The 25,177-nt window shown below is 49.6% G+C and overlaps 1 protein-coding gene across 1 annotated transcript in view; it reads left to right on the top strand.

The window, feature by feature from the left end:
• Positions 1-25,177, top strand: part of LOC137326740 (nesprin-2-like) — a 246,195-nt gene that overhangs the window by 178,760 nt on the left and 42,258 nt on the right. The window contains exons 41-45 of the mRNA XM_067992112.1: positions 165-359; positions 851-976; positions 1,673-1,828; positions 7,713-7,868; positions 10,448-10,614. Of these exons, the coding sequence (XP_067848213.1) occupies positions 165-359; positions 851-976; positions 1,673-1,828; positions 7,713-7,868; positions 10,448-10,614 (800 nt within the window). The remainder of the gene's footprint in view (positions 1-164; positions 360-850; positions 977-1,672; positions 1,829-7,712; positions 7,869-10,447; positions 10,615-25,177) is intronic.

Below are 25,177 nucleotides of genomic sequence, written 5' to 3'. Positions count from 1 at the left end.
TGGCTGTGAAATGCGTTGGGACGTCCTGAGGTTGTGAAAGGCACGATAGAAATGCAAGTTCATTCTTCTTAAATGAGGCCGCAATCCAGTTGAACGCTGACCATTTGTGGGAATGTTGGCCGTAGTTTGTGTGAGAACCTTTAACGATTCTGTTTATCTCCAAGCACCGAGAGAGAGGTCTTCACCGCCAGCACTCCCGTTACGCGCTCACCCAGGCGGTGGGCAGAGAGCTCCTGGCAGCAGCTGACGCCCAAACAAAACCATCGCTCGAGGGCCAACTGCGCCAGCTGCAGGAGGCCTGGGAGTCGGCCAACTCCCAGCTGAAGGACAAGAGGAACGAGCTGAGCAACGTTGAGAAGGTACACGTCACATCTTCGCGCTCGCACCCACGGACTGGCCGCACAGAATTCCGTCGCCAACGTTAAGAGACCCCCCAAACCAAGGAATGCACAGAATTGGGTCTTTCTGTTTGCCCAATATGGAGTCCACACTTGGTCCATATAGACACCTCCCCCCCCAACCACCTCTCCCTCTCCCCGGCTGAGCCTGGAAAATTTAGGTTTGGGAAGAGTTGAGGGTTGGAGAGTCCAACTTGAGTTTAACCAGCTGGTGCACAAAACTGGGCGGTCGTCAGCTTCCCGTTGCAGGTCCTCCTCGTTATTTTATCGGCCTTTAGTTACCTGTTGCCAAGTGGGAGGAATCCCAGCCCCCTGGGACAGGTCCATCCCTCCGAGTCTCGTTACTGAGCCAAATACCGTTGTGAAGTTGGGGACAGTTCGGTGTTGTGAGCAGGCTGAGAGACACCTGTCATCCACCCACCATTTTGTACCTTTTGTGTTGATTTGGACAGATGTGTGACAGATGTGGGGAGCAGGTAACCGCGTTGGGTTTCAAACTCCAAGAGTTCAGAGCGGATGTGAAGAGGGCTCTGCCCAGTTCCAGCGAAGATCTGCAGAGAGACCAAAGCAAACTCCAGGTAAGATACACCCTGGTGTTCTTTATTTAACCAACGAATGCTGGGAGGAGTGGCCGTTCAACTTGTGAGAGCCCAGGCAGTGAGTGTTGGGGGGTTATACACCTGCGGGGATTGAGTACGGGCAGAATCCAGGGGAGCTCCACGCTCTACGCTCCACATACCCCGCGCACCACACCCTGCACCACACTCCACACCCACATAACGCACGCCACACCCCGCACGCACCCCGCGCGCACGCCACACCCCGCGCGCACGCCGCACCCCGCGCGCACGCCGCACCCCGCGCGCACGCCGCACCCCGCGCGCACGCCACACCCCGCGCGCACCCTACACCCCGCGCGCACCCCGCGCGCACCCTACACCCCGCACGCACCCCGCGCGCACGCCACACCCCGCACGCACCCCGCGCGCACGCCACACCCCGCACGCACCCCGCGCGCACGCCACACCCCGCACGCACCCCGCGCGCACACCACACCCCGCACGCACCCCGCGCGCACGCCACACCCCGCGCGCACGCCACACCCCGCACACACCCCGCGCGCACGCCACACCCCGCACGCACGCCACACCCCGCACGCACCCCGCGCGCACGCCACACCCCGCACGCACCCCGCGCGCATTCCGCGCACACAGCTCACAGCAAACGCTCGCAGGGTGGCTTTTGTAACTTTGTGCTTTTACTTTGAACGGCAGGAGCTGAGAGGCCCTCTGCAGGACTGGTCCAATAGCCTTGCTGAGTTGAGCAGCATGAAAGTAGATCTCAGCAAGCACCTTGTTCCCGATGAAGCGGTTGGATTCCAAGAACAGATTGAGCACCTGGAAAGCCAGTGGGAGCAGCTGCGTCTGATGGTAAGTTACTCAGTTTAAGCAGCACGATGGAAGCGAAGGAACAGGACATGGCACGGATTCAGGAGAGGCACCCAGCCATTGTCACCGTCACTGTCACTGAGAGAAACCCCTCAGATAATGAAACAGTCCGAGCCCGCATGCAGCAAGACCTGGACAACATCCAGGCTTGGGCTCATAAGTGACAAGTAACATTCGCGCCAGACAAGTGCCAGGCAATGACCATCTCCAACAAGAGAGAGTCTAACCACCTCCTCTTGACATTCAACGGCATTACCATCGCCGAATCTCCCACCATCAACATCCTGGGGGTCACCATTGACCAGAAACTTAACTGGACCAGCCATATAAATACTGTGGCTACGAGAGCAGGTCAGAGGCTGGGTATTCTGCGGCGAGTGACTCACCTCCTGACTCCCCAAAGCCTTTCCACCATCGACAAGGCACAAGTCAGGAGTGTGATGGAATACTCTCCACTTGCCTGGATGAGTGCAGCTCCAACAACACTCAAGAAGCTCGACACCATCCAGGACAAAGCAGCCCGCTTGATTGGCACCCCATCCACCACCCTAAACATTCACTCCCTTCACCACAGGTGCACTGTGGCTGCAGTGTGTACCGTCCACAGGATGCACTGCAGCAACTCGCCAAGGCTTCTTCGACAGCACCTCCCAAACCCGCGACCTCTACCACCTAGAAGGACAAGAGCAGCAGGCACATGGGAACAACACCACCTGCACGTTCCCCTCCAAGTCACACACCATCCCGACTTGGAAATATATCGTCGTTGGGTCAAAATCCTGGAACTCCCTTCCTAACAGCACTGTGGGAGAACCGTCACCACACGGACTGCAGTGGTTCAAGAAGGCGGCTCACCACCACCTTCTCAAGGGCAATTAGGGATGGGCAATAAATGCCGGCCTCGCCAGCGACGCCCACATCCCATGAACGAATTTTAAAAAACAGCGTGGGGGAACAAGGGAATGGGAGGGAATTACGCAGAAACAGGCCATTCGGCCCAACTGGTCTATGCTGGTGTTTATGATCCACACAAGCCTCCTCCCTCACCTCTTCATCTCACCCTATCACCATATCCTTCTATTCCTTTCTCCCTCGTGTGTTTATCGAGCTTCCCCTTAAATACATCTACACTATTCACCTCAACTATTCCTTGTGGGAGCGAGTTCCACATTCTCACCACTCTCTGGGTGAAGAAGTTTCTCCTGAATTCCCTATTGGATTTATTAGTGACTATCTTATATTTATGGCCCCCTAGTTCTGGTCTCCCCCAAAAGTGGAAACATCTTCTCTACATCTACCCTATCAAACCCTTTCATAATCTTAAAGACCTCGATCAGGTCACCCCTCAGTCTTCTCTTTTCCAGAGAAAAGAGCCCCAGCCTGTTCAATCTTTCCTGATAGGTATCACCTCTCAGTTCTGGTATCATCTGAGTAAATCTTTTTTGCACCTTCTCCAGTGCCTCTATATCCTTTTTATAATATGGAGACCGGAACTGTTCACAGTGCTCCAAGTGTGGTCTAACCAAGGTTCGATACAAGTTTAACATAACTTCTCTGCTTTTCAATTCTATCCCTCTAGAAATGAACCCCAGTGCTTGGTTTGCTTTTTTTATGGCCTTATTAACCTGTGTCACTACTTTTAGTGATTTGTGTATCTATACCCCCAGATCTCTCTGCTCCTCTACCCCATTTAGACTCTTATTTTCCAAGGAGTATCTGGCCTCCTTATTCTTCCTACTAAAATGCACCACCTCACACTTAACTATATTGAAATTCATTTGCCAATTACACATCCATTCTGCAAGTTTATTAATGTCTTCCTGTATTTTGTCGCAATCCTCCTCAGTATTAACTACACCCCCACAATTTGGTGTTGTCTGCAAATTTTGAAATTGTACTTCCGGTTCCTGAATCCAAATGGTTAATGTAAATGGTGAACAACAGTGGTCCCAGCACCGATCGCTGTGGAACACCACTTCCCACCTTTTGCCAGTCTGAGTAACTACCCTTAACCCCTACTCTCTGCTTTCTGTTTTGTAGCCAGCTTGCTGTTCATTCTGCTACTTGTCCCTGACTCCACAAGCTCTGAACTTAGTCATGAATCTACTATGCGGCACCTCATCGAAAGCCTTTTGAAAATCTAAATATATTACATCTACTGCATTACCCTTGTCTACTCTTTCTGTTACTTCTTCAAAGAATGCAATAAAGTTGATCAAGCCTGACCTTCCCTTCTGAAATCCGTGCTGACTATTCTTTATTATATTTCCGGTTTCTGATGTTTTTCTATTACATCTTTGACTAAAGATTCCATTATCTTTCCTACCACCGATGTTAAGCTAATTGGTCTATAGTTCCCTCGACTTATTCTAGGGAAGGGCAGGGAATTTAAGGGGACGGGAGGGAATGGGAGTGTATTTAATCAGAGTAACGGATGAGAGAGTGAATTTAATCAGAGTAACGGGTGGGAGAGTGAATTTAATCAGAGTAATGGATGAGAGAGTGAATTTAATCAGAGTAACGGATGAGAGAGTGTATTTAATCAGAGTAACGGATGAGAGAGTGAATTTAATCAGAGTAACGGATGAGAGAGTGAATTTAATCAGAGTAACGGATGAGAGAGTGTATTTAATCAGAGTAACGGGTGGGAGAGTGAATTTAATCAGAGTAACAGGTGGGAGAGTGAATTTAATCAGAGTAACGGATGAGAGAGTGTATTTAATCAGAGTAACGGGTGGGAGAGTGTATTTAATCAGAGTAATGGATAAGAGAGTGAATTTAATCAGAGTAACGGATGAGAGAGTGTATTTAATCAGAGTAACGGGTGGGAGAGTGAATTTAATCAGAGTAACGGGTGGGAGAGTGAATTTAATCGGAGTAACGGATGAGAGAGTGTATTTAATCAGAGTAACGGGTGGGAGAGTGAATTTAATCAGAGTAACGGGTGGGAGAGTGAATTTAATCGGAGTAACGGGTGGGAGAGTGTATTTAATCAGAGTAACGGATGAGAGAGTGAATTTAATCAGAGTAACGGGTGGGAGAGTGTATTTAATCAGAGTAACGGATGAGAGAGTGAATTTAATCGGAGTAACGGGTGGGAGAGTGAATTTAATCAGAGTAACGGATGAGAGAGTGTATTTAATCAGAGTAACGGGTGGGAGAGTGAATTTAATCAGAGTAACGGATGAGAGAGTGTATTTAATCAGAGTAATGGATAAGAGAATGAATTTAATCAGAGTAACGGATGAGAGAGTGAATTTAATCAGAGTAACGGGTGGGAGAGTGAATTTAATCAGAGTAACGGATGAGAGAGTGAATTTAATCAGAGTAACGGGTGGGAGAGTGAATTTAATCAGAGTAATGGATAAGAGAGTGAATTTAATCAGAGTAACGGATGAGAGAGTGAATTTAATCAGAGTAACGGGTGGGAGAGTGAATTTAATCGGAGTAACGGGTGGGAGAGTGAATTTAATCAGAGTGACGATGAGTGGGAGAGTGAATTTAATCGGAGTAACGATGAGTGGGAGAGTATTTAATCAGAGTAACGGTGAGTGGGAGAGTATTTAATCAGAGTAACGGTGAGTGGGAGAGTATATTTAATCAGAGTAACGGTGAGTGGGAGAGTGTATTTAATCAGAGTAACGGTGAGTGGGAGTGTATTTAATCAGAGTAACGGTGAGTGGGAGAGTGTATTTAATCAGAGTAATGGTGAGTGGGAGAGTATTTAATCAGAGTAACGGTGAGTGGGAGAGTGTATTTAATCAGAGTAACGGTGAGTGGGAGAGTGTATTTAATCAGAGTAACGGTGAGTGGGAGAGTGTATTTAATCAGAGTAATGATGAGTGGGAGAGTGTATTTAATCAGAGTAACGGTGAGTGGGAGAGAGTATTTAATCAGAGTAACAGATGAGAGAGTGTATTTAATCAGAGTAACGGATGAGAGAGTGTATTTAATCAGAGTAACAGATGAGAGAGTGTATTTAATCAGAGTAACGGATGAGAGAGTGAATTTAATCAGAGTAACAGATGAGAGAGTGTATTTAATCAGAGTAACGGGTGGGAGAGTGAATTTAATCAGAGTAACAGGTGGGAGAGTGAATTTAATCAGAGTAACGGATGAGAGAGTGAATTTAATCAGAGTAACGGGTGGGAGAGTGAATTTAATCGGAGTAACGGGTGGGAGAGTGAATTTAATCAGAGTAACGATGAGTGGGAGAGTGAATTTAATCGGAGTAACGATGAGTGGGAGAGTATTTAATCAGAGTAACGGTGAGTGGGAGAGTGTATTTAATCAGAGTAACGATGAGTGGGAGAGTATTTAATCAGAGTAACGGTGAGTGGGAGAGTGTATTTAATCAGAGTAACGATGAGTGGGAGAGTATTTAATCAGAGTAACGGTGAGTGGGAGAGTGTATTTAATCAGAGTAACGGTGAGTGGGAGAGTATTTAATCAGAGTAACGGTGAGTGGGAGAGTGTATTTAATCAGAGTAACGGTGAGTGGGAGAGTGTATTTAATCAGAGTAACGGTGAGTGGGAGAGTGTATTTAATCAGAGTAACGGTGAGTGGGAGAGAGTATTTAATCAGAGTAACGGTGAGTGGGAGAGAGTATTTAATCAGAGTAACGGTGAGTGGGAGAGTATTTAATCAGAGTAACGGTGAGTGGGAGAGTGTATTTAATCAGAGTAACGGTGAGTGGGAGAGTGTATTTAATCAGAGTAACGGTGAGTGGGAGAGTGTATTTAATCAGAGTAACGGTGAGTGGGAGAGTATTTAATCAGAGTAACGGTGAGTGGGAGTGTATTTAATCAGAGTAACGGTGAGTGGGAGAGAGTATTTAATCAGAGTAACGGTGAGTGGGAGAGAGTATTTAATCAGAGTAACGGTGAGTGGGAGAGTATTTAATCAGAGTAACGGTGAGTGGGAGTGTATTTAATCAGAGTAACGGTGAGTGGGAGAGAGTATTTAATCAGAGTAACGGTGAGTGGGAGAGAGTATTTAATCAGAGTAACGGTGAGTGGGAGAGTGTATTTAATCAGAGTAACGGTGAGTGGGAGAGTGTATTTAATCAGAGTAACGGTGAGTGGGAGAGTGTATTTAATCAGAGTAACGGTGAGTGGGAGAGTATTTAATCAGAGTAACGGTGAGTGGGAGAGTGTATTTAATCAGAGTAATGGTGAGTGGGAGAGTGTATTTAATCAGAGTAACGGTGAGTGGGAGAGTGTATTTAATCAGAGTAACGGTGAGTGGGAGTGTATTTAATCAGAGTAACGGTGAGTGGGAGTGTATTTAATCAGAGTAACGGTGAGTGGGAGTGTATTTAATCAGAGTAACGGTGAGTGGGAGAGTGTATTTAATCAGAGTAACGGTGAGTGGGAGAGTGTATTTAATCAGAGTAACGGTGAGTGGGAGAGTGTATTTAATCAGCTTTAATCTGATCTCGTATTTTGTTACATCCCAGTTTGGAGCCCTTTACTTCAAACCTGGCACTCTGTGGTGAGCTGTGAGTCAGTGTAGGAATCTGGAGCTGTGCTCCACAGCTGAGAGCTGTCCAAGATTGGGATAGAGTGAGAGAGAGAGAAAGGACAAGGAAAAGAATGACAGAAACCAAGTCGGGGTGGTGGGGGGGGGGAGACGGGGAGAGATGAGGTGGATGGAAGGCTATCCTGCTGGTTGAGCGGTAATTCTGGAACTTTCTCCTGGCGCAGACACGATCCGTGTTGTAGAGTTAAGGGTTCAGTTAGGAATCCTGGTGATTGACGATTTGTTGTCTCTCGAAGTCTGCTGCAGCCCCCTCCTGCCTGATGCTAATTGCGTCAATCTGCTTGCACTAATACCACTAACTGGCTCTGTCCACTAATCCTGTAGGTGTCCTTGCGAACGCTGAAGATAAGTGACCAGCTCGACCAGTGGGCCGTGTTTAACACCAAAAGCAAGCGGCTGGGAGATTGGCTTAAACAGATGGAAGATCGGGTCTCTCACATCACAGACAGCAGCGAGGAGATGATCGACAGACTCCAGAAGGTAAGACATTCCTTATCTCTGGCCTGTGCTGAATCACTTTTTAAATTCCTTCTCGGGATGTGGGAGCCGCTGGCGAGGCCGGCATTTATTGCCCATCCCTAATTGCCCTTGAGAAGGTGGTGGTGAGCCGCCTTCTTGAACCGCTGCAGTCCGTGTGGTGAAGGTTCTCCCACAGTGCCATTAGGAAGGTCGTGTCCGCCCCGGCTGAGAATCGAGCCACCCGGCCTAATCCCACTTTCCTGCATTTGGTCCGTGGCCCTGCAGGTCACGGCTCTTCAGGTGCACATCCAGGTATTTTTTTAATGAGTTGAGGGTTTCTGCCTCTCCCACCCTCTCAAGCAGTGAGTTCCAGACCCCCACCACCCTCTGGGTGAAAACAGTTTTCCTCAATTCTGCTCTAATCCTTCTACCAATTATTTTAAATCCAAGCCTCCTGGTTATTGACCCCTCCGCTAAGGGAAATACATCCTTCCTATCCACTCTATCTCAGCCCCTCATAATTTTGTACACTTCAATCAAATCTCCCCTCAGCCTCCTCTGTTCCAAGGAAAACAACCCCAGTCTATCCAATCTTTCCTCATAGCTAAAATTCTCCAGTCCTGGCAACATCCTCGTAAATCTCCTCTGCACCCTCTCTAGTGCAATTACATCTTTCCTGTAATGTGGTGACCAGAACTGTACACAGTACTCAAGCTGTGGCCTAACTAGTGTTTTAAACAGTTCCAGCATAACATCCCTGCTTTTATATTCTATACCTCGGCTAATAAAGAAAAGTATTCCATATGCCTTCTTAACCACCTTATCTACCCGTCCTGCTACCTTCAGGGATCTGTGGACATGCACTCCAAGGTCCCTCTGTTCCTCTACTCCTCTCAGTATCCTCCCATTTATTGTGTATTCCCTTGCCTTGTTTGCTCTCCCCAAATGCATTACCTCACACTTCTCCAGATTGAATTCCATTTGCCACTTTTCTGCCCATCTGACCAGTCCATTGATATCTTCCTGCAGTCTACAGCTTTCCTCCTCACTATCAACCACACGGCCTATCTTTGTGTCATCCGCAAATTTCTTAATCATGCCCCCTACGTTTAAGTCCAAATCGTTAATGTATACCACAAAAAGCAAAGGACCTAGTACCAAGCCCTGCGGAACCCCACTGGAAACAGCCTTCCAGTCACAAAAACACCCGTCGACCATTACCCTTTGCTTCCTGCCACTGAGCCAATTTTGGATCCAATTTGCCACATTCCCTTGAATCCCATGGGCTTTACTTTTTTGACCAATCTGCCATGTGGGACCTTGTCAAAAGCCTTGCTAAAATCCATGTAGACTACAACAATTGCGCTACCCTCATCGAGCCTCCTTGTCACCTCCTCGAAAAATTCAATCAAGTTAGTCAGACACGACCTCCCCTTAACGAATCCGTGCTGACTGTCCTTGATTACTCCGTGCCTTTCTAAGTGACAGTTTACCCTGTCCCTCAGAATTGATTCCAATAATTTGCCCACCACCGAGATTCCAGGATTGTGACTCAGGATGGTGTCTGACTTGGAGGTGGTGGTGTTCCTATGCACCTGCTACCCTTGTCCTTCTAGGTGGTAGAGGTTGTGTGTTTGGGGGGTGCTGGAGGTTAACAGAGCAGAAGTAGACAGACAAGAGACAAACATAGAGAGAAAGAACTTCCATTTATATCGCGCCTTTCACGACCTCAGGACGTCCCGAAGCGCTTTACAGCCAATGAAGTACTTTTGAAGTGTAGTCACTGTTGTAATGATACCGGGGTTTAGAGGGTTAAATGATGAGGACAGGTTGCATAGACTAAGCTTGTATTTGCTTGAGTTTAGAAGATTGAGGGGTGATCTGATCAAGGCGTTAAAAGGATTCGATAGAGTAGATCTAGAGGAGCTATTTCCTCTGGTGGCGGAGTCCAGAACAAGGGGGCATAATCTTAATACTTATTACCCAGGAATGAAATCAGGAAGTGCTTTTTCACACTAAGGGTAGTGGAAATCTGGAACACTCTTTCCCCTCCCCCCCCCCCCCCCCCCAAAAGGCTGTGGTTTCTGGGACAATTGGAGCTTTCGAGACGGAGATCGACAGATTTTTGTTGAGTAAAGAAAGGTATCAAGGGACATGGAGCAGTCGCAGGTAGATGGAGATGAGATACAGTTCGGCCGTGATCTAATTGAATGGGTGCAGCAGGCACAAGGGGCCGAATGGCCTCTTCCTGTTCCTGATGTAACGTAAGGAAAGGGTAAATGTGGTAAATGTCTTCAAGCTGTGAGAGTTGGACGAGGGGCGACTGATTCAAACCAGCAAAATGCAAGTTCAGGACTGATAGCGAGAATTTCTTCATCAGGCTGAGAGTGACCAACTCGTGGAATTCAGGCCGGACAGCGGAGCACAGACAAAACCCTTTGAAACATTTAATGTTGGATATTGTGATGGGGCGAGTGTAGGGTCGTTACTGGATGGGAGAGTTATACTGGGCTGAATGTTCTCCCTCACCCCAGTGTCCATCCTGTGACCCGTGTCTCAGTTTGAGGTGGTACTCTGTGTGTGTTTTTTTTTATTTGTAGGACTGTATGGAGGAAATTAAACTCTGCGACGAAAACAAGGTCCAGTTGAAGCAGCTGGGAGACAAACTGATCAAAGCCAGCAGCACACTGAAGGCGTCGGAGATCGACAACAAACTTCACCTCATCAACAGTCGCTGGCAGCACCTCTTGGAAGTCATTGAGGCCAGGTGAGGGGGCGGGAGAGGGGCGAGGACACGTGTACCCCTCCAGATATCCCACTTACTTCATCATTCACTGAATCGTACAGCACGGAAGGAGGCCATTCGGCCCATCATGCCTGTGCCGGCTCTTTGAAAGAGCTATCCCAATTAGTCCCATTCCCCCGCTCTTTCCCCGTAGTCCTTCAAATTTTTCCTTTTCAAGTATTTATCCAATTCCCCTTTTGAGAGTTATTATTGAATCTGCTTCCACCGCCCTTTCAGGCATCGCGTTCCAGATCAGAACAACTCACTGCGTAAAAAAAATTTCTCCTCATCTCCTCCTCCGGTTCTTCTCCCAATCACCTTAAATCTGCGTCCTCTGGTTACTGACCCTCCCACCAGTGGAAACGATTTCTCCTTATTTAATTTTGAACACCTCTATTAAATCTCCCCTTGACCTTCTCTGCTGTAAGGAGAACAACTCCAGTCTCTCCACATAACTGAAGTCCCTCATCCCTGGGACCGTTCTAGTAAATCTCCTCTGCACCCTCTCTAAGGCCTTGACATCGTTCCGAAAGCCCAGAATTGGACACAATACTCCAGCTCAGGCCTAACCAGCGATTTATAAAGGTTTAGCATAACTTCCTTGCTTTTTGTACTCGATGCCCAGGATCCCATTTGCTTTTTTAACAGCCTTCTCAACTTATCCTGTCACCTGCGGAGATTTGTGCATGTGAACCCCCAGGTCTCTGTTCATGCACCCCCTTGTATACTCTATCAAAACCCCTGTTTTTGTTATTGAACAGGTCCAACTGACAGCTTGGCTCATATTGGTAACACTTTTTTGTCTCTGAGTCGGAAGGTTGTGGGTTCAAGTCCCGCTGCAGGACTGGAATCAACGCCTGAGGTGATTCTGTGATCCCACTGGGGAACTGTGATTGCAGGCAGTGCGGGTTAGAGACCTGGAGTTACAATGCTGTAGCCCTATCACCAATCCCTGCTCCTCGTGAGCCTAACTCTGGTGGTGTGGGATCACCCCTACAATCCAGGCCGACTCTCCAGCACAGTACTGAGGGAGTGCTGCACTGTCGGAGGGTCAGTACTGAGGGAGTGCTGCACTGTCGGAGGGTCAGTACTGAGGGAGTGCTGCACTGTCGGAGGGTCAGTACTGAGGGAGTGCTGCACTGTCGGAGGGTCAGGACTGAGGGAGTGCTGCACTGTCGGAGGGTCAGGACTGAGGGAGTGCTGCACTGTCGGAGGGTCAGGACTGAGGGAGTGCTGCACTGTCGGAGGGTCAGGACTGAGGGAGTGCTGCACTGTCGGAGGGGCAGTACTGAGGGAGTGCTGCACTGTCGGAGGGGCAGTACTGAGGGAGTGCTGCACTGTCTGAGGGTCAGTACTGAGGGAGCGCTGCACTGTCGGAGGGTCAGGACTGAGGGAGTGCTGCACTGTCGGAGGGGCAGTACTGAGGGAGTGCTGCACTGTCGGAGGGGCAGTACTGAGGGAGTGCTGCACTGTCGGAGGGGCAGTACTGAGGGAGCGCTGCACTGTCGGAGGGTCAGTACTGAGGGAGTGCTGCACTGTCGGAGGGTCAGTACTGAGGGAGTGCTGCACTGTCGGAGGGTCAGTACTGAGGGAGTGCTGCACTGTCGGAGGGTCAGTACTGAGGGAGCCCTGCACTGTCGGAGGGTCAGTACTGAGGGAGTGCTGCACTGTCGGAGGGTCAGTACTGAGGGAGTGCTGCACTGTCGGAGGGTCAGTACTGAGGGAGTGCTGCACTGTCGGAGGTGCCGTCCTTTGGCTGAGATGTTGAACCCAGGTCCTAGTTGCCTCTTCAGGTATGTTCTGAGGATCCCATGGCATTATATGAAGAGCAGGGAGTTCTCCCAATGTCCCTCCCTCAACCAGCACCACCAACTGGTCGTTCACTTCTTGGTGGTTGTAGGATTTTGTAGAATACAAAATGGCTATCACCAAGGTTATTTTGATAACCTGTGGCCTCTAACGCCAAGAAGGACAAGAGCAGCAGGTGCATGGGAACTCCACCATCTCCACACACCATCCTGACTTGGAAATATATCGGCCGTTCCTTCATCGTCGCTGGGTCAAAATCCTGGAACTCCCTTCCTAACAGCACTGTGGGAGAACCTTCACCACACGGACTGCAGCGGTTCAAGAAGGCGGCTCACCACCACCTTCTCAAGGACAATTAGGGATGGGCAATAAATGCCGGCCTGTAATTACCGGGTTTATCCCTCTCCCCTTTTTTGAACAGGGGTGTAACATTTGCAATCCTCCAGTCCTCTGGCACCGTCCCCATATCTAAGGAGGTTTGGAAGATTGTGGCCAGAGCCTCCGCAATTTCCACCCTTACTTCCGTCAGTAGCCTGGGACCCCTCCCATCTGGACCGGGTGACTTTTCTACTTTGAATGCTGCCAATCTTTTAAGTACCTCCTCTTTATCTATTTTTATCCTCTCCAATATCGCTACTACCTCCTCCTTTACTGCTACAATGGCAGCATCTTCTTCTCTAGTGAAGAGCAATGTGAAGTATTCATTTAGTGCCTCAGTCAGGCCCTCTGCCTCCACAAGAAGATCTCCTTTATTGTCCCTAATCAGTCGCACCCTTCCTTTGATGACATTTTTACTATTTATATGTTTATAAAAGACTTTTGTATTCCCTTTTATGTTAGCCGCTAATCTATTCTCATACTCTCTCTTTGCCCCTCTTATTCCCTTTTTTAGATCTCCTCTGTACTTTTTGTATTTAGCCTGATTCTCTTCTGTATTATGAACCTTACATTTGTCATAGACCTTTTTCTGTTTCATTTTAATCTCTCTATCTTTAGTTATCCAGGGAGCTCTGGCTTTCCTTTCCCCCTCGTAGGGAAGTGTCTGCTCTGTACCTGAACCAACTCCTCCTTGAAGGCCTCCCTTTGTTCAATTACTCTTTTGCCTATCAATTTCTGATTCCAATCCACCCGGGCAAGATCCCTTTTTAAATAACTGAAATTAGCCCTCCTCCAGTTAAGATTTTCACATTTAATTGTTCCTTGTCCCTTTTCCATAACTATTCTAAACCTAACATTATGATCACTGTTCCCCAAATGCTCCCCCACTGAAACATGCTCCACCTGCCCCACTTCATTCCCCAGAACTAGATCCAGCACTGCTTCCTTCCTGTTTGGGGTAAAAACACACTGTTCCAGAAAGTTCTCTCGAACACATTTCAGGAATTCCTCCCCCTCTTTGCCCTTTACACTGCTACTATCCCAGTCTATATTGGGATAATTCAAGTCCCCCATGATCACTGCTCTATAGTTCTTGCATCTTTCTGTAATTTACCTGCAAATTTGCTCCTCTATCTCCTTCCCACTATTTGATGGCCTATAGTGTAACAGCCCCTCTATTGTTCCTTAATTCTAACCAAATAGATTCTGTCTTTCACCCTTCAACTACATCATCCCTTTCCAGTGCTAGAATAGTTTCTTTTCTTTCCTGAATATCTTGTAGCCAGGAATATTAAGTACCCAATCCTCCCCTTCTTTGAGCCAGGTCTCTGTTATTCCCACTATATCACAGTCCCATGTGGCGACTTGTGCCTGCAGTTCACCAGCCTTATTTACCACACTCCGTGCATTTACGCACATACACTCTAAACCCATCTTAGACTGCCTCGCATTTGCCCCCTGTCTGATCCCTCCTATTTCTGAACTATTCTTTATTCTAGTGCTACTTGCCCCTCCCAGTCCTCTGTGCACCTTATTTCTCTGCTCCAATGTTTCATCCTGCTGCCCCTCCCCCTGCCAAATCAGTTTAAACCCTCCCCCACAGCTCCACTTAACCTCCCCGCGAGGACATTAATCCCGGCTCTGTCGAGGTGCAACCTGTCCGGCTCGTACAGATCCCTCCTGCCCCAGAACAGGTCCCAGTGCCTCAGGAATCTGAAGCCCTCCCTCCTGCACCATTTCTCCAGCCACGCATTAACTTGTCTTATCCGACTATTCCTATACTCACTAGCATGTGGCATTGGGGGTAATCCAGAGATTACTACTTTTGAGGTCCTGCTTTATAACTTCCTCCCTAGCTCCTGAGACTCTGACTGCAGGACCTCGACCCTTTTCCTTCCTATGTCATTGGTTCCCGCATGGACCACGATTTCTGGCTGCTCCCCTTGCCCCCCCCTGTTCTGCCCCCTCTCGGTGATGTCCTTTACCCTGGCACCAGGGAGGCAAAGCACCACGCAGGACTCACATCGGTGGTTGCAGAAACGCCTGTCTATCCCCCCGACTATCGAATCCCCTATAACAACTGCATTTCTTTTGCCCCCCCCCACTGTGAGTCTCCCACAGTGCCGTGGATTTGCTCCTGACTGCACTGCCCCGAGGTGTCATCGCCCTCACTGGTATTCAGCACTGAATACTGGTTTGTGAGTGCCACACTCCCTGGGGACTCCTGCACTGCCTGCCTCTTCCGCCTCGTCTATCTAGTGGTCACCCACTCCCTCTCCGCCTGAACTCTCTGTAGCTGCGGGGTGACCCCCCTCCTGAAACGTGCTTCCTGTGTGCACTGTAGTGACGCCAGCCACCCCTCAAGCTCAGAAACTTTGAGCTTGAGCAGCTGGCGGCATTTCCTGCACACGTGGCTTTCCAGGATGCACACACTGTCCTGTAGTTCCCACGTGGCACAGAGTGTGCATGTGATGGGCCCCCGCTGTCCTGCCATGTTAGCTAACAGTTAATTAAACTGTTTGTTTAGCTTTAAGGTACTTTACTGTTTATCTGATACTAAAATACTAACCAACCACTGAAAAACACTAACCAATGAACTAGCTACTTACTGACTTAAACCTCGGCACTCCTCGTGCTGCTTCCTTTATCCTCCGCTCAGTCTTTGTCAATAGTTCTTTGGTTTAAATCACTCAGCACCTCCTTCCCCCTCTGCACCTAATATCCACACTCACCAAATCCCCAGTTGAAAGTCCTCACTCTGTTCACAATTCACTCCGTTAGAGGTTCACTCTCTGTCTTTCCCAATCTCTCTGCTCAAGCACAGGGAGAAACCATTTCCTCTGGCAGGAGGATCGGTAACCAGAGGGGACAGATTTAATATAATCGGCAAAAGAACCAGAGGGGAGATGAGGAGAATTTTTTTTTTACGCAGTGAGTTGTTATGATCTGGAATGCGCTGCCTGAAAGGGCGGTGGAAGCAGATTCAATAATAACTTTCAAAAGAGAATTGGAGAAATACTTGGAGGGAAAAATTTGCAGGGCTACGGGGAAAGAGCGGGGGAGTGGGACTAATTGGATAGCTCTTTCAAAGAGACAGCACAGGCCCGAGGGGGCGAATGGCCTCCTTCTGTGCTGTAGCATTCTATGATTCTATTTCACTGTATGTGAAATACTTTGGGCTGTTTCTCTGTGATGTGACAAGGACCCCGTGTCAACACGAAGACTGGGAATTCTGATTGTAAATATTTCCCGAGACCAGTGGGAGCCCGAGGTGCAGATTCCCTCTGCGGTACGGTGTCACGGACACTCGCCATCCCCGGTACGTTACCTCGGTGTCCATCCCTCATACGTCAGCCACACTGCGAGTCAGGCAGGTATGGGGACCCAGGATGCAGTGATGGAGGAGCCTCAACCTTTGACCTTGTCCATCAGGTACGAGGTACTCGCTACCTGTGTGGATGAGAACTAAGGCTGCAGGGAGGATGGGCAAACTGACCACTGCACCGTGGTACAGGAGGCCATTCCAGTGGGAGGAGTGAAAAGGAACGTGGTAGTCGTTTGGGGTTAGTATAGTCGGGGATAGACTCTGTTCTCTGCAGCCGCAACCGGGAGTCCCAAAGGCTGTGTTGCCTGCCCGGTACCAGGGTCGAGGACATCTCCTCGCAACTGGTGAAGAACTTGGAGCATGAGGGGGAGGATCCAGTCGTCATGGTCCATGTAGGAACCAACGACATAGGTAGAACTAGGAATGGGGTTCTGCTGAGACGGTTTGAAGAGCTAGGGTCTAAATTAATAAGCAGAACCTCAAAGGTAATAATCTCTGGATTACTCCCTGAGCCAGGTGCAAATAGGCATCGGGATAAACAGATCCGAGAGTTAAATGTGTGGCTCAAAGAGTGGTGTGGGAGACAGGGGGTTTCGATTCATGGGACACTGATACCAGTACTGGGGAAAAGGGAGCTGTTCCGTTGGGACGGGCTGGGGACCGGCATCCTGGCAAATCGAATAACTCGGGCGGTAGACAGGGCTTTAAACTAAAAAGGAGGGGGGGGGGGTCAGGTGAGGGTAAATTTATAAAGCGAAAGAGCAAAGTCAAAGTGGTGGTGTAGCCCTGATAATAAAGGATGAGATAAGGACAGTGGTGAGAAAGGATCTCGGCTCAGAGGATCAGGAAATAGAATCAGTCTGGGTGGAAATAAGAAATAACAAGGGGCAGAAACCACTGGTGGGAGTAGTTTCTAGGCCCCCTAATAGTAGCTCTACCGTTGGACAGAGTATTAATCATGAAATAATAGGAGCTTGTAACAAAGGTAATGCAGTAATCGTGGGGGACTTTAATCTTCTTACAGACTGGGCAAATCAAATTGGCAAAAGAAATATTTCAATATTCTCAACAAATATACATTCCATTAAGGAATTAAAAACTCCATGGGAAAAGTGATCCACCCGTGGCTAATTAAAGAAGTTAAGGATAGTATTAGATTAAAAGAAGAGGCCTATAATGTTGCAAGAAGAGTAGTGAGCCTGAGGATTGGGAGAGTTTTAGAGACCAGCAAAGGATGACCAAAAAAATTGATAGAGGGAGAAAATTGAATATGAAAGTAAACTACGAGAAATATAAAAACAGATTTTTTTATTTGTCCATGGGATGTGGGCGTCGCTGGCGAGGCCGGCATTTATTGCCCATCCCTAATTGCCCTTGAGAAGGTGTTGGTGAGCCGCCTTCTTGAACCGCTGCAGTCCGTGTGGTGAAGGTTCTCCCACAGTGCTGTTAGGAAGGGAGTTCCAGGATTTTGACCCAGTGACGATGAAGGAACGGCGATATATTTCCAAGTCGGGATGGTGTGTGACTTGGAGGGGAACGTGCAAGTGGTGCTGTTCCCATGTGTCTGCTGCTTTTGTCCTTCTAGGTGGTAGAGGTCGCGGGTTGGGGAGGTGCTGTCGAAGAAGCCTTGGCGAGTTGCTGCAGTGCATCCTGTGGATGGTACACACTGCAACCACAATGTGCCGGTGGTGAAGGGAGTGAATGTTTAGGGTGGTGGATGGGGTGCCAATCAAGCGGGCTGCTTTATCTTGGATGGTGTCGAGCTTCTTGAGTATTGTTGGAGCTGCACTCATCCAGGCAAGTGGAGAGTATTCCATCACACTCCTGACTTGTGCCTTGTAGATGGTGGAAAGGCTTTGGGGAGTCAGGAGGTGAGTCACTCGCCTCAGAATACCCAGCCTCTGACCTGCTCTTGTAGCCACAGTATTTATGTGGCTGGTCCAGTTAAGTTTCTGGTCAATGGTGACCCCCAGGATGTTGATGGTGGGGGATTCGGCGATGGTAATGCCGTTGAATGTCAAGGGAAGTGGTTAGATTCTCTCTAGTTGGAGATGGTCATTGCCTGGCACTTGTCTGGCGCAAATGTTACTTGCCACTTATCAGCCCAAGCCTGGATGTTGTCCAGGTCTTGCTGCATGCGGGCTCGGACTGCTTCATTATCTGAGGGGTTGTGAATGGAACTGAACACTGTGCAATCATCAGTGAACATCCCCATTTCTGACCTTATGATGGAGGAAAGGTCATTGATGAAGCAGCTGAAGATGGTTGGGCCTAAGACACTGCCCTGAGGAACTCCTGCAGCAATGTCCTGGGGCTGTGATGATTGGCCTCCAACAACCACTACCATCTTCCTTTGTGCTAGGTATGACTCCAGCCACTGGAGAGTTTTCCCCCTGATTCCCATTGACTTCAATTTTACTAGGGCTCCTTGGTGCCTCATTCAGTCAAATGCTGCCTTGATGTCAAGGGCAGTCACTCTCACCTCACCTCTGGAATTCAGCTCTTTTGTCCATGTTTGGACCAAGGCTGTAATGAGGTGTGGAGCCGAGTGGTCCTGGCGGAACCCAAACTGAGCATCGGTGAGCAGGTTATTGGTGAGTAAGTGCCGCTTGATAGCACTGTCGACAACACCTTCCATCACTTTGCTGATGATTGAGAATAGACTGATGAGGTGGTAATTGTCCGGATTGGATTTGTCCTGCTTTTTGTGGACAGGACATATCTGGGCAATTTTCCACATTGTCGGGTAGATGCCAGTGTTGTCGCTGTACTGGACCAGTTTGGCTGGAGGCACGGCCAGTTCTAGAGCACAAGTCTTCAGCACTACAGCTGGGATGTTGTCGGGGCCCATAGCCTTTGCTGTATCCAGTGCACTCAGCCGTTTCTTGATATCACGTGGAGTGAATCGAATTGGCTGAAGACTGGCTTCTGTGATGGTGGGGATATCGGGAGGAGGCCGAGATGGATCATCCACTCGGCACTTCTGGCTGAAGATGGTTGCAAACACTTCAGCCTTGTCTTTTGTACTCACGTGCTGGACTCCGCCATCATTGAGGATGGGGATGTTTGCAGAGCCTCCTCCTCCCGTTAGTTGTTTAATTGTCCACCACCATTCACGACTGGATGTGGCAGAACTGCAGAGCTTTGATCTGATCCGTTGGTTGTGGAATCGCTTAGCTCTGTCTATAGCATGTTGCTTCCGCTGTTTAGCAAGCATGTAGTCCTGAGTTGTAGCTTCACCAGGTTGGCACCTCATTTTTAGGTATGCCTGGTGCATGATTGTAAGAGCTTCTACAAGTATGTAAAAAGTAAGAGATTAGTGAAAGTAAACGTTGGTCCCTTAGAGGCTGAGACAGGAGAAATTATAATTGGGAATAAGGAAATGGCAGAGATGTTAAACAAATATTTTGTATATGTCTTCACAGTAGAAGACACAAAAAACATACCGGAAATGGTGGGGAACCAAGGGGCTAATGAGAGTGAGGAACTTAAAGTAATTATTATCAGTAGAGGAAAAGTACTGGAGAAAATTTTACTGGGACTAAAAGCTAATAAATCCCCTGGACCTGATGGCCTCCATTCTAGGGTTCTAAAAGAGGTGGCTGCAGAGATAGTGGATGCATTGGTTTTGATCGTCCAAAATTCCCTCGATTCTAGAACAGTTCCAATGGATTGGAAGGTAGCAAATGTAACCCTGCTATTCAAGAAGGGAGAGAGAAAACAGGGAACTACAGGCCAGTTAGCCTGACATCAGGCATCGGGAAAATGCTGGAATCCATTATTAAGGAAGTGGTAACAGGGCACTTAGAAAATCATAATATGATTAGGCAGAGAAAACATGGTTTTATGAAAGGGAAATTGTGTTTGACAAATTTATTAGAGTTTTTTGAGGATGTAGCAAGCAGGGTAGATAAAGGGGAACCAGTGGATGTAATATATTTGGATTTTTAAAAGGCATTCGATAAGGTGCCACATAAAAGGTTGTTACACAAGATAAGGGCTCATGGGATTGGGGGTAATATATTAGCATGGATAGAGGATTGATTAACGGACAGAAAACAGAGAGTAGGGATAAACGGGTCATTTTCAGGTTGGCAGGCTGTAACTAGTGGGGTGTCGCAAGGATCAGTGCTTGGGCCTCAGCTATTTACAATCTATATTAATGACTTAGATGAAGGGACCGAGTGTAATGTATCCAAGTTTGCTGATGATACAAAGCTAGGTGGGAAAGTAAGCTGTGAGGAGGATGCAGAGTCTGCAAAGGGATATAGACAGGTTAAGTGAGTGGGCAAGAAGGTGGCAGATGGAGTATAATGTGGGGAAATGTGAGGTTATTCACTTTGGTAGGAAGAATAGAAAAACGGAATATTTTTTAAATGGTGAGAAACTATTAGATGTTGGTGTTCAGAGAGACTTGGGTGTCCTGGTACAAGAAACACAAAAAGTTAACATGCAGGTACAGCAGGTAATTAGGAAAACAAATGGCATGTTGGCCTTTATTGCAAGGGGGTTGGAGTACAGGAGTAAGGAAGTCTTACTACAGTTGTAAAGGGCTTTGGTGAGATCACACCTGACGTACTGTGTACAGTTTTGGTCTCCTTATCTAAGGAAGGATATACTTGCCTTAGAGGCGGTGCAACTAAGATTCACTAGATTAATTCCTGGGATGAGAGGGTTGTCCTATGAGGAGAGATTGAGTAGAATGGGTCTATACTCTCTGGAGTTCAGAAGAATGAGAGGTGATCTCATTGAAACATACAAGATTCTGAGGGGGCTTGACAGGGTAGAGGCTGAGAGATTGTTTCCCCTGGCTGGAGAGTCTAGAACTGAGGGTATAGTCTCAGGATAAAGGGTCGGACATTTAAGACTGAGATGAGGAGGAATTTCTTCACTCAGAGGGTTGTGAATCTTCGGAATTCTCTACCCCAGAGGGCTGTGGATGCTCAGTCGTTGAATATATTCAACGCTGAGATTATTAGATCTTTGGACTCTAGGGGAATCAAGGGATATGGGGATCGGGTGGGAAAGTGGAGGTGAGGGCAAATATCAGCCATGATCTTATTGAATGGCGGAGCAGGCTCGAGGGGCCATATGGCCTACTCCTGCTCCTATTTCTTCTGTTCTTATGTGAGTGTAAACAGGCTAATCGGCCACAGAGAGCATTGCAAAGGAGCCTAATCACGCCCTCACTCGACAACCCCTCCCTCACAGACACACTCTCCCGCAGGGTTCATTCAGAGTGAGAACCCTGGCTAAATTATCCCCCCAATCCAGGAGTGATGAAGCCAGTTTAGAGCCCAATACTGTCACTCTGGGCCTGAGATCAGCAAACTCAGTGTTGGGATCTTGCTGTGTAGGATCCAGTTATTCTGTTGTTGGGATCTTGCTCTGTGGGTCTCGGTCACTGTGTTACATCACTGAGCCGAGGGGAGCCCCTGTCGTCTTTCTTTCTTTCTGTGTTGGACTCCAGAAATGGTGCTATAGCCTTGCTCAGTCCAGTCTGGTCCAGTTTATTTGGTCCAGTCCGGTCCAGTTTGCTTAGTCAAGCCTGTCCAGTCCAGTCCAGTGCAGTCTGATCCTGCCCATCTCGCTGACCGACATTAGCCCAGTGCGACTGATCACACTGCTCCTCAGCTGACTAATTCTCTCGGGCCTACGGTGTAAGTACAGCCTAAGCAGGGCTTAATTTTCATTGCCCGTATTCACCCACTAGTCCCCCCCCCACCTCGGAAATGGTGCAAGGATGGAGAGCCCGACTCCAGCTCCGAAACCGCTCACCAAACCCCGCGCCCCCTCATCAAACGGGCGTGCGTGCGCGATTTATTACACCCTGCGGCGGCTCCCGATTTCCAGCACGCTCCCACGCGGTGAGAGCGGACAAGATGTTCGGTCATGTGTGGCTTCACAGTGGAGCTGGGACCTATCCCGGCCCGCTATCCAGCACGGGTTACTGGACGGCGATCAGGAGCAGGAAGACTGGCTGATTTCCTTTTTTTCTCATCTCCCGCCCCCCCCCACCCCCCTCCCCCCAGCAACACCCCCAGCAACACCCCCCCCCCCTTGTTGACGATTGGGGCTTGGAGGACGAGGCCCCATCACTGGCGGCTGGGAGTCCTCCATCATGGAAAAGCAAACCAGTGCCCCAGTGGGTGGGCGGTCAGCGGGCAGTTGACCAGTGCTGTGTGCTGCTGGGCTGTGCAGTCACCCCCCCCCATCGCGTACACCCCTGGGGGGGCAGTGGGGAGTCTCCAAGTCCCTTGGTGTCCCCCGTATCCCTACAGGGAGAGTGTGTGCAGCCACTCCCACGCACAAACAAGACCCCATCTTATCGCCTCCCCCAATTCCTCAGGGCACCTCACGTACAACAAATCATTTTGAATTGCACTCACTATTGTTATATGAGGGGATGTGGTGATCGTTTTTGTGCACAGCAAGATTCCACAGACAACAATGAGATGAACTATCAGTTTTCAGTGGTGTTGGTTGAGGGATAAATATTGTTCAGGACACTGGGGGGAAATCCCCTGCTCCCCTTCGGTTAGTGCCATTGGGATCTCTTACATCCACCTGAGAGGGCAGAGCGCATTATCCAGACTGATGCTCCAGTGCAGTACTGAGGGAGCGCCGCACTGTCGGAGGGTCAGTACTGAGGGAGCGCCGCACTGTCGGAGGGTCAGTACCGAGGGAGCGCTGCACTGTCGGAGGGTCAGTACTGAGGGAGCGCTGCACTGTCGGAGGGTCAGTACTGAGGGAGCGCTGCACTGTCGGAGGGTCAGTACTGAGGGAGCGCCGCACTGTCGGAGGGTCAGTACTGAGGGAGCGCCGCACTGTCGGAGGGTCAGTACTGAGGGAGCGCTGCACTGTCGGAGGGTCGGTACTGAGGGAGCGCCGCACTGTCGGAGGGTCGGTACTGAGGGAGCGCCGCACTGTCGGAGGGTCAGTACTGAGGGAGAGCTGCACTGTCGGAGGGGCAGTACTGAGGGAGCGCCGCACTGTCGGAGGGGCAGTACTGAGGGAGCGCTGCACTGTCGGAGGGTCAGTACTGAGGGAGCGCCGCACTGTCGGAGGGGCAGTACTGAGGGAGCGCCGCACTGTCGGAGGGGCAGTACTGAGGGAGCGCCGCACTGTCGGAGGGTCCGTACTGAGGGAGCGCCGCACTGTCGGAGGGTCAGTACTGAGGGAGTGCCGCACTGTCGGAGGGTCCGTACTGAGGGAGCGCTGCACTGTCGGAGGGTCAGTACTGAGGGAGCGCCGCACTGTCGGAGGGTCAGTACTGAGGGAGTGCCGCACTGTCGGAGGGTCAGTACTGAGGGAGCACACGGATTTCTTTTGTTCTTTTGAATCATGTCTCTCCATCGCAGTTGGAATAGTGGTATTTTTTTTAAATGAGCGTTTAACTTCTCTCGAGCAGTGGAAAACGGCCCAATGCTTTGAATGTAAAGTGCCCCTGGATATTTGCACTCACCTCTTTAATGAAATGAGGAAGAGGAACATTTTCTCCTGCAATCCTTCTCTTCACTGTAGAATTCTCTGGGTTTTTTAATGAACTCCTGTACTGGGGATGGAACAAACCTTCACTCACTCTGCACTGTTACACCAATAGCTGAGAACCGGATTTAAACCTATTTCTCGTGCCCTGTGCCATATGTCCCCACTGAGATGTGTTGCTAATTCCCACGTGTTGTGTAGTTAGTAAATGGCCCTCGGATTGGGCAGAGGGCAGGGTCCAGTAACACACACTGAATGCAGACTGATCGTCAGGGGAGTGTCTGACAGACCGCAGTAATCCTTTGTACTGGGTTAAAACAGACCACGGCAGCTTTTCTGAAGAGACATCTGTTCCCCTCACCACCTGGCCTTCAAACCCCCCACCCCCATTGTTGGAGACGGGGAATGTCCCCAAGGAGTCATTGCCACTCTGTCAGCATCTGTTGCAGCCCAAAATAAAGTGAGGCATCACACACCCTGGGAACACCTGTTGGAGAATCTCAACTGAACATCTTACAGTCAGTGCTGGGACCCTCCGCCCTGTTGTAGTGAGGTGTGCTGGGACCCTCCGCCCTGTTGTAGTGAGGTGTGCTGGGACTGTCCGCCCTGTTGTAATGAGGTGTGCTGGGACTGTCCGCCCTGTTGTAGCGAGGTGTGCTGGGACTGTCCGCCCTGTTGTAGTGAGGTGTGCTGGGACTGTCCGCCCTGTTGTAGTGAGCTGTGCTGGGACTGTCCGCCCTGTTGTAGTGAGGTGAGCTGGGACCCTCCGCCCTGTTGTAGTGAGGTGTGCTGGGACCCTCCGCCCTGTTGTAGTGAGGTGAGCTGGGACCCTCCGCCCTGTTGTAGTGAGGTGTGCTGGGACCCTCCGCCCTGTTGTAGCGAGGTGTGCTGGGACTGTCCGCCCTGTTGTAGCGAGGTGTGCTGGGACCCTCCGCCCTGTTGTAGTGAGGTGTGCTGGGACCCTCCGCCCTGTTGTAGTAAGGTGTGCTGGGACCCTCCGCCCTGTTGTAGTGAGGTGTGCTGGGACCCTCCGCCCTGTTGTAGCGAGGTGTGCTGGGACCCTCCGCCCTGTTGTAGCGAGGTGTGCTGGGACCCTCCGCCCTGTTGTAGCGAGGTGTGCTGGGACCCTCCGCCCTGTTGTAGTGAGGTGTGCTGGGACTGTCCGCCCTGTTGTAGTGAGGTGTGCTGGGACCCTCCGCCCTGTTGTAGTGAGATGTGCTGGGACTGTCCGCCCTGTTGTAGTGAGGTGTGCTGGGACCGTCCGCCCTGTTGTAGTGAGATGTGCTGGGACTGTCCGCCCTGTTGTAGTGAGGTGTGCTGGGCCTGTCCGCCCTGTTGTCGCGGAGTGTGCTGGGACCCTCCGCCCTGTTGTAGTGAGGTGTGCTGGGACCCTCCGCCCTGTTGTAGTGAGGTGTGCTGGGACCCTCCGCCCTGTTGTCGCGAGGTGAGCTGGGACCGTCCGCCCTGTTGTAGTGAGGTGTGCTGGGACTGTCCGCCCTGTTGTCGCGAGGTGAGCTGGGACCCTCCGCCCTGTTGTAGCGAGGT

The sequence above is a fragment of the Heptranchias perlo genome, chromosome 10, assembly GCF_035084215.1.
Source record: "Heptranchias perlo isolate sHepPer1 chromosome 10, sHepPer1.hap1, whole genome shotgun sequence".
Taxonomy (NCBI): domain Eukaryota; kingdom Metazoa; phylum Chordata; class Chondrichthyes; order Hexanchiformes; family Hexanchidae; genus Heptranchias; species Heptranchias perlo.
The sequence above is the reverse complement of the archived record's forward strand: the minus strand, read 5'-3'. Positions and strand labels throughout refer to the sequence as shown.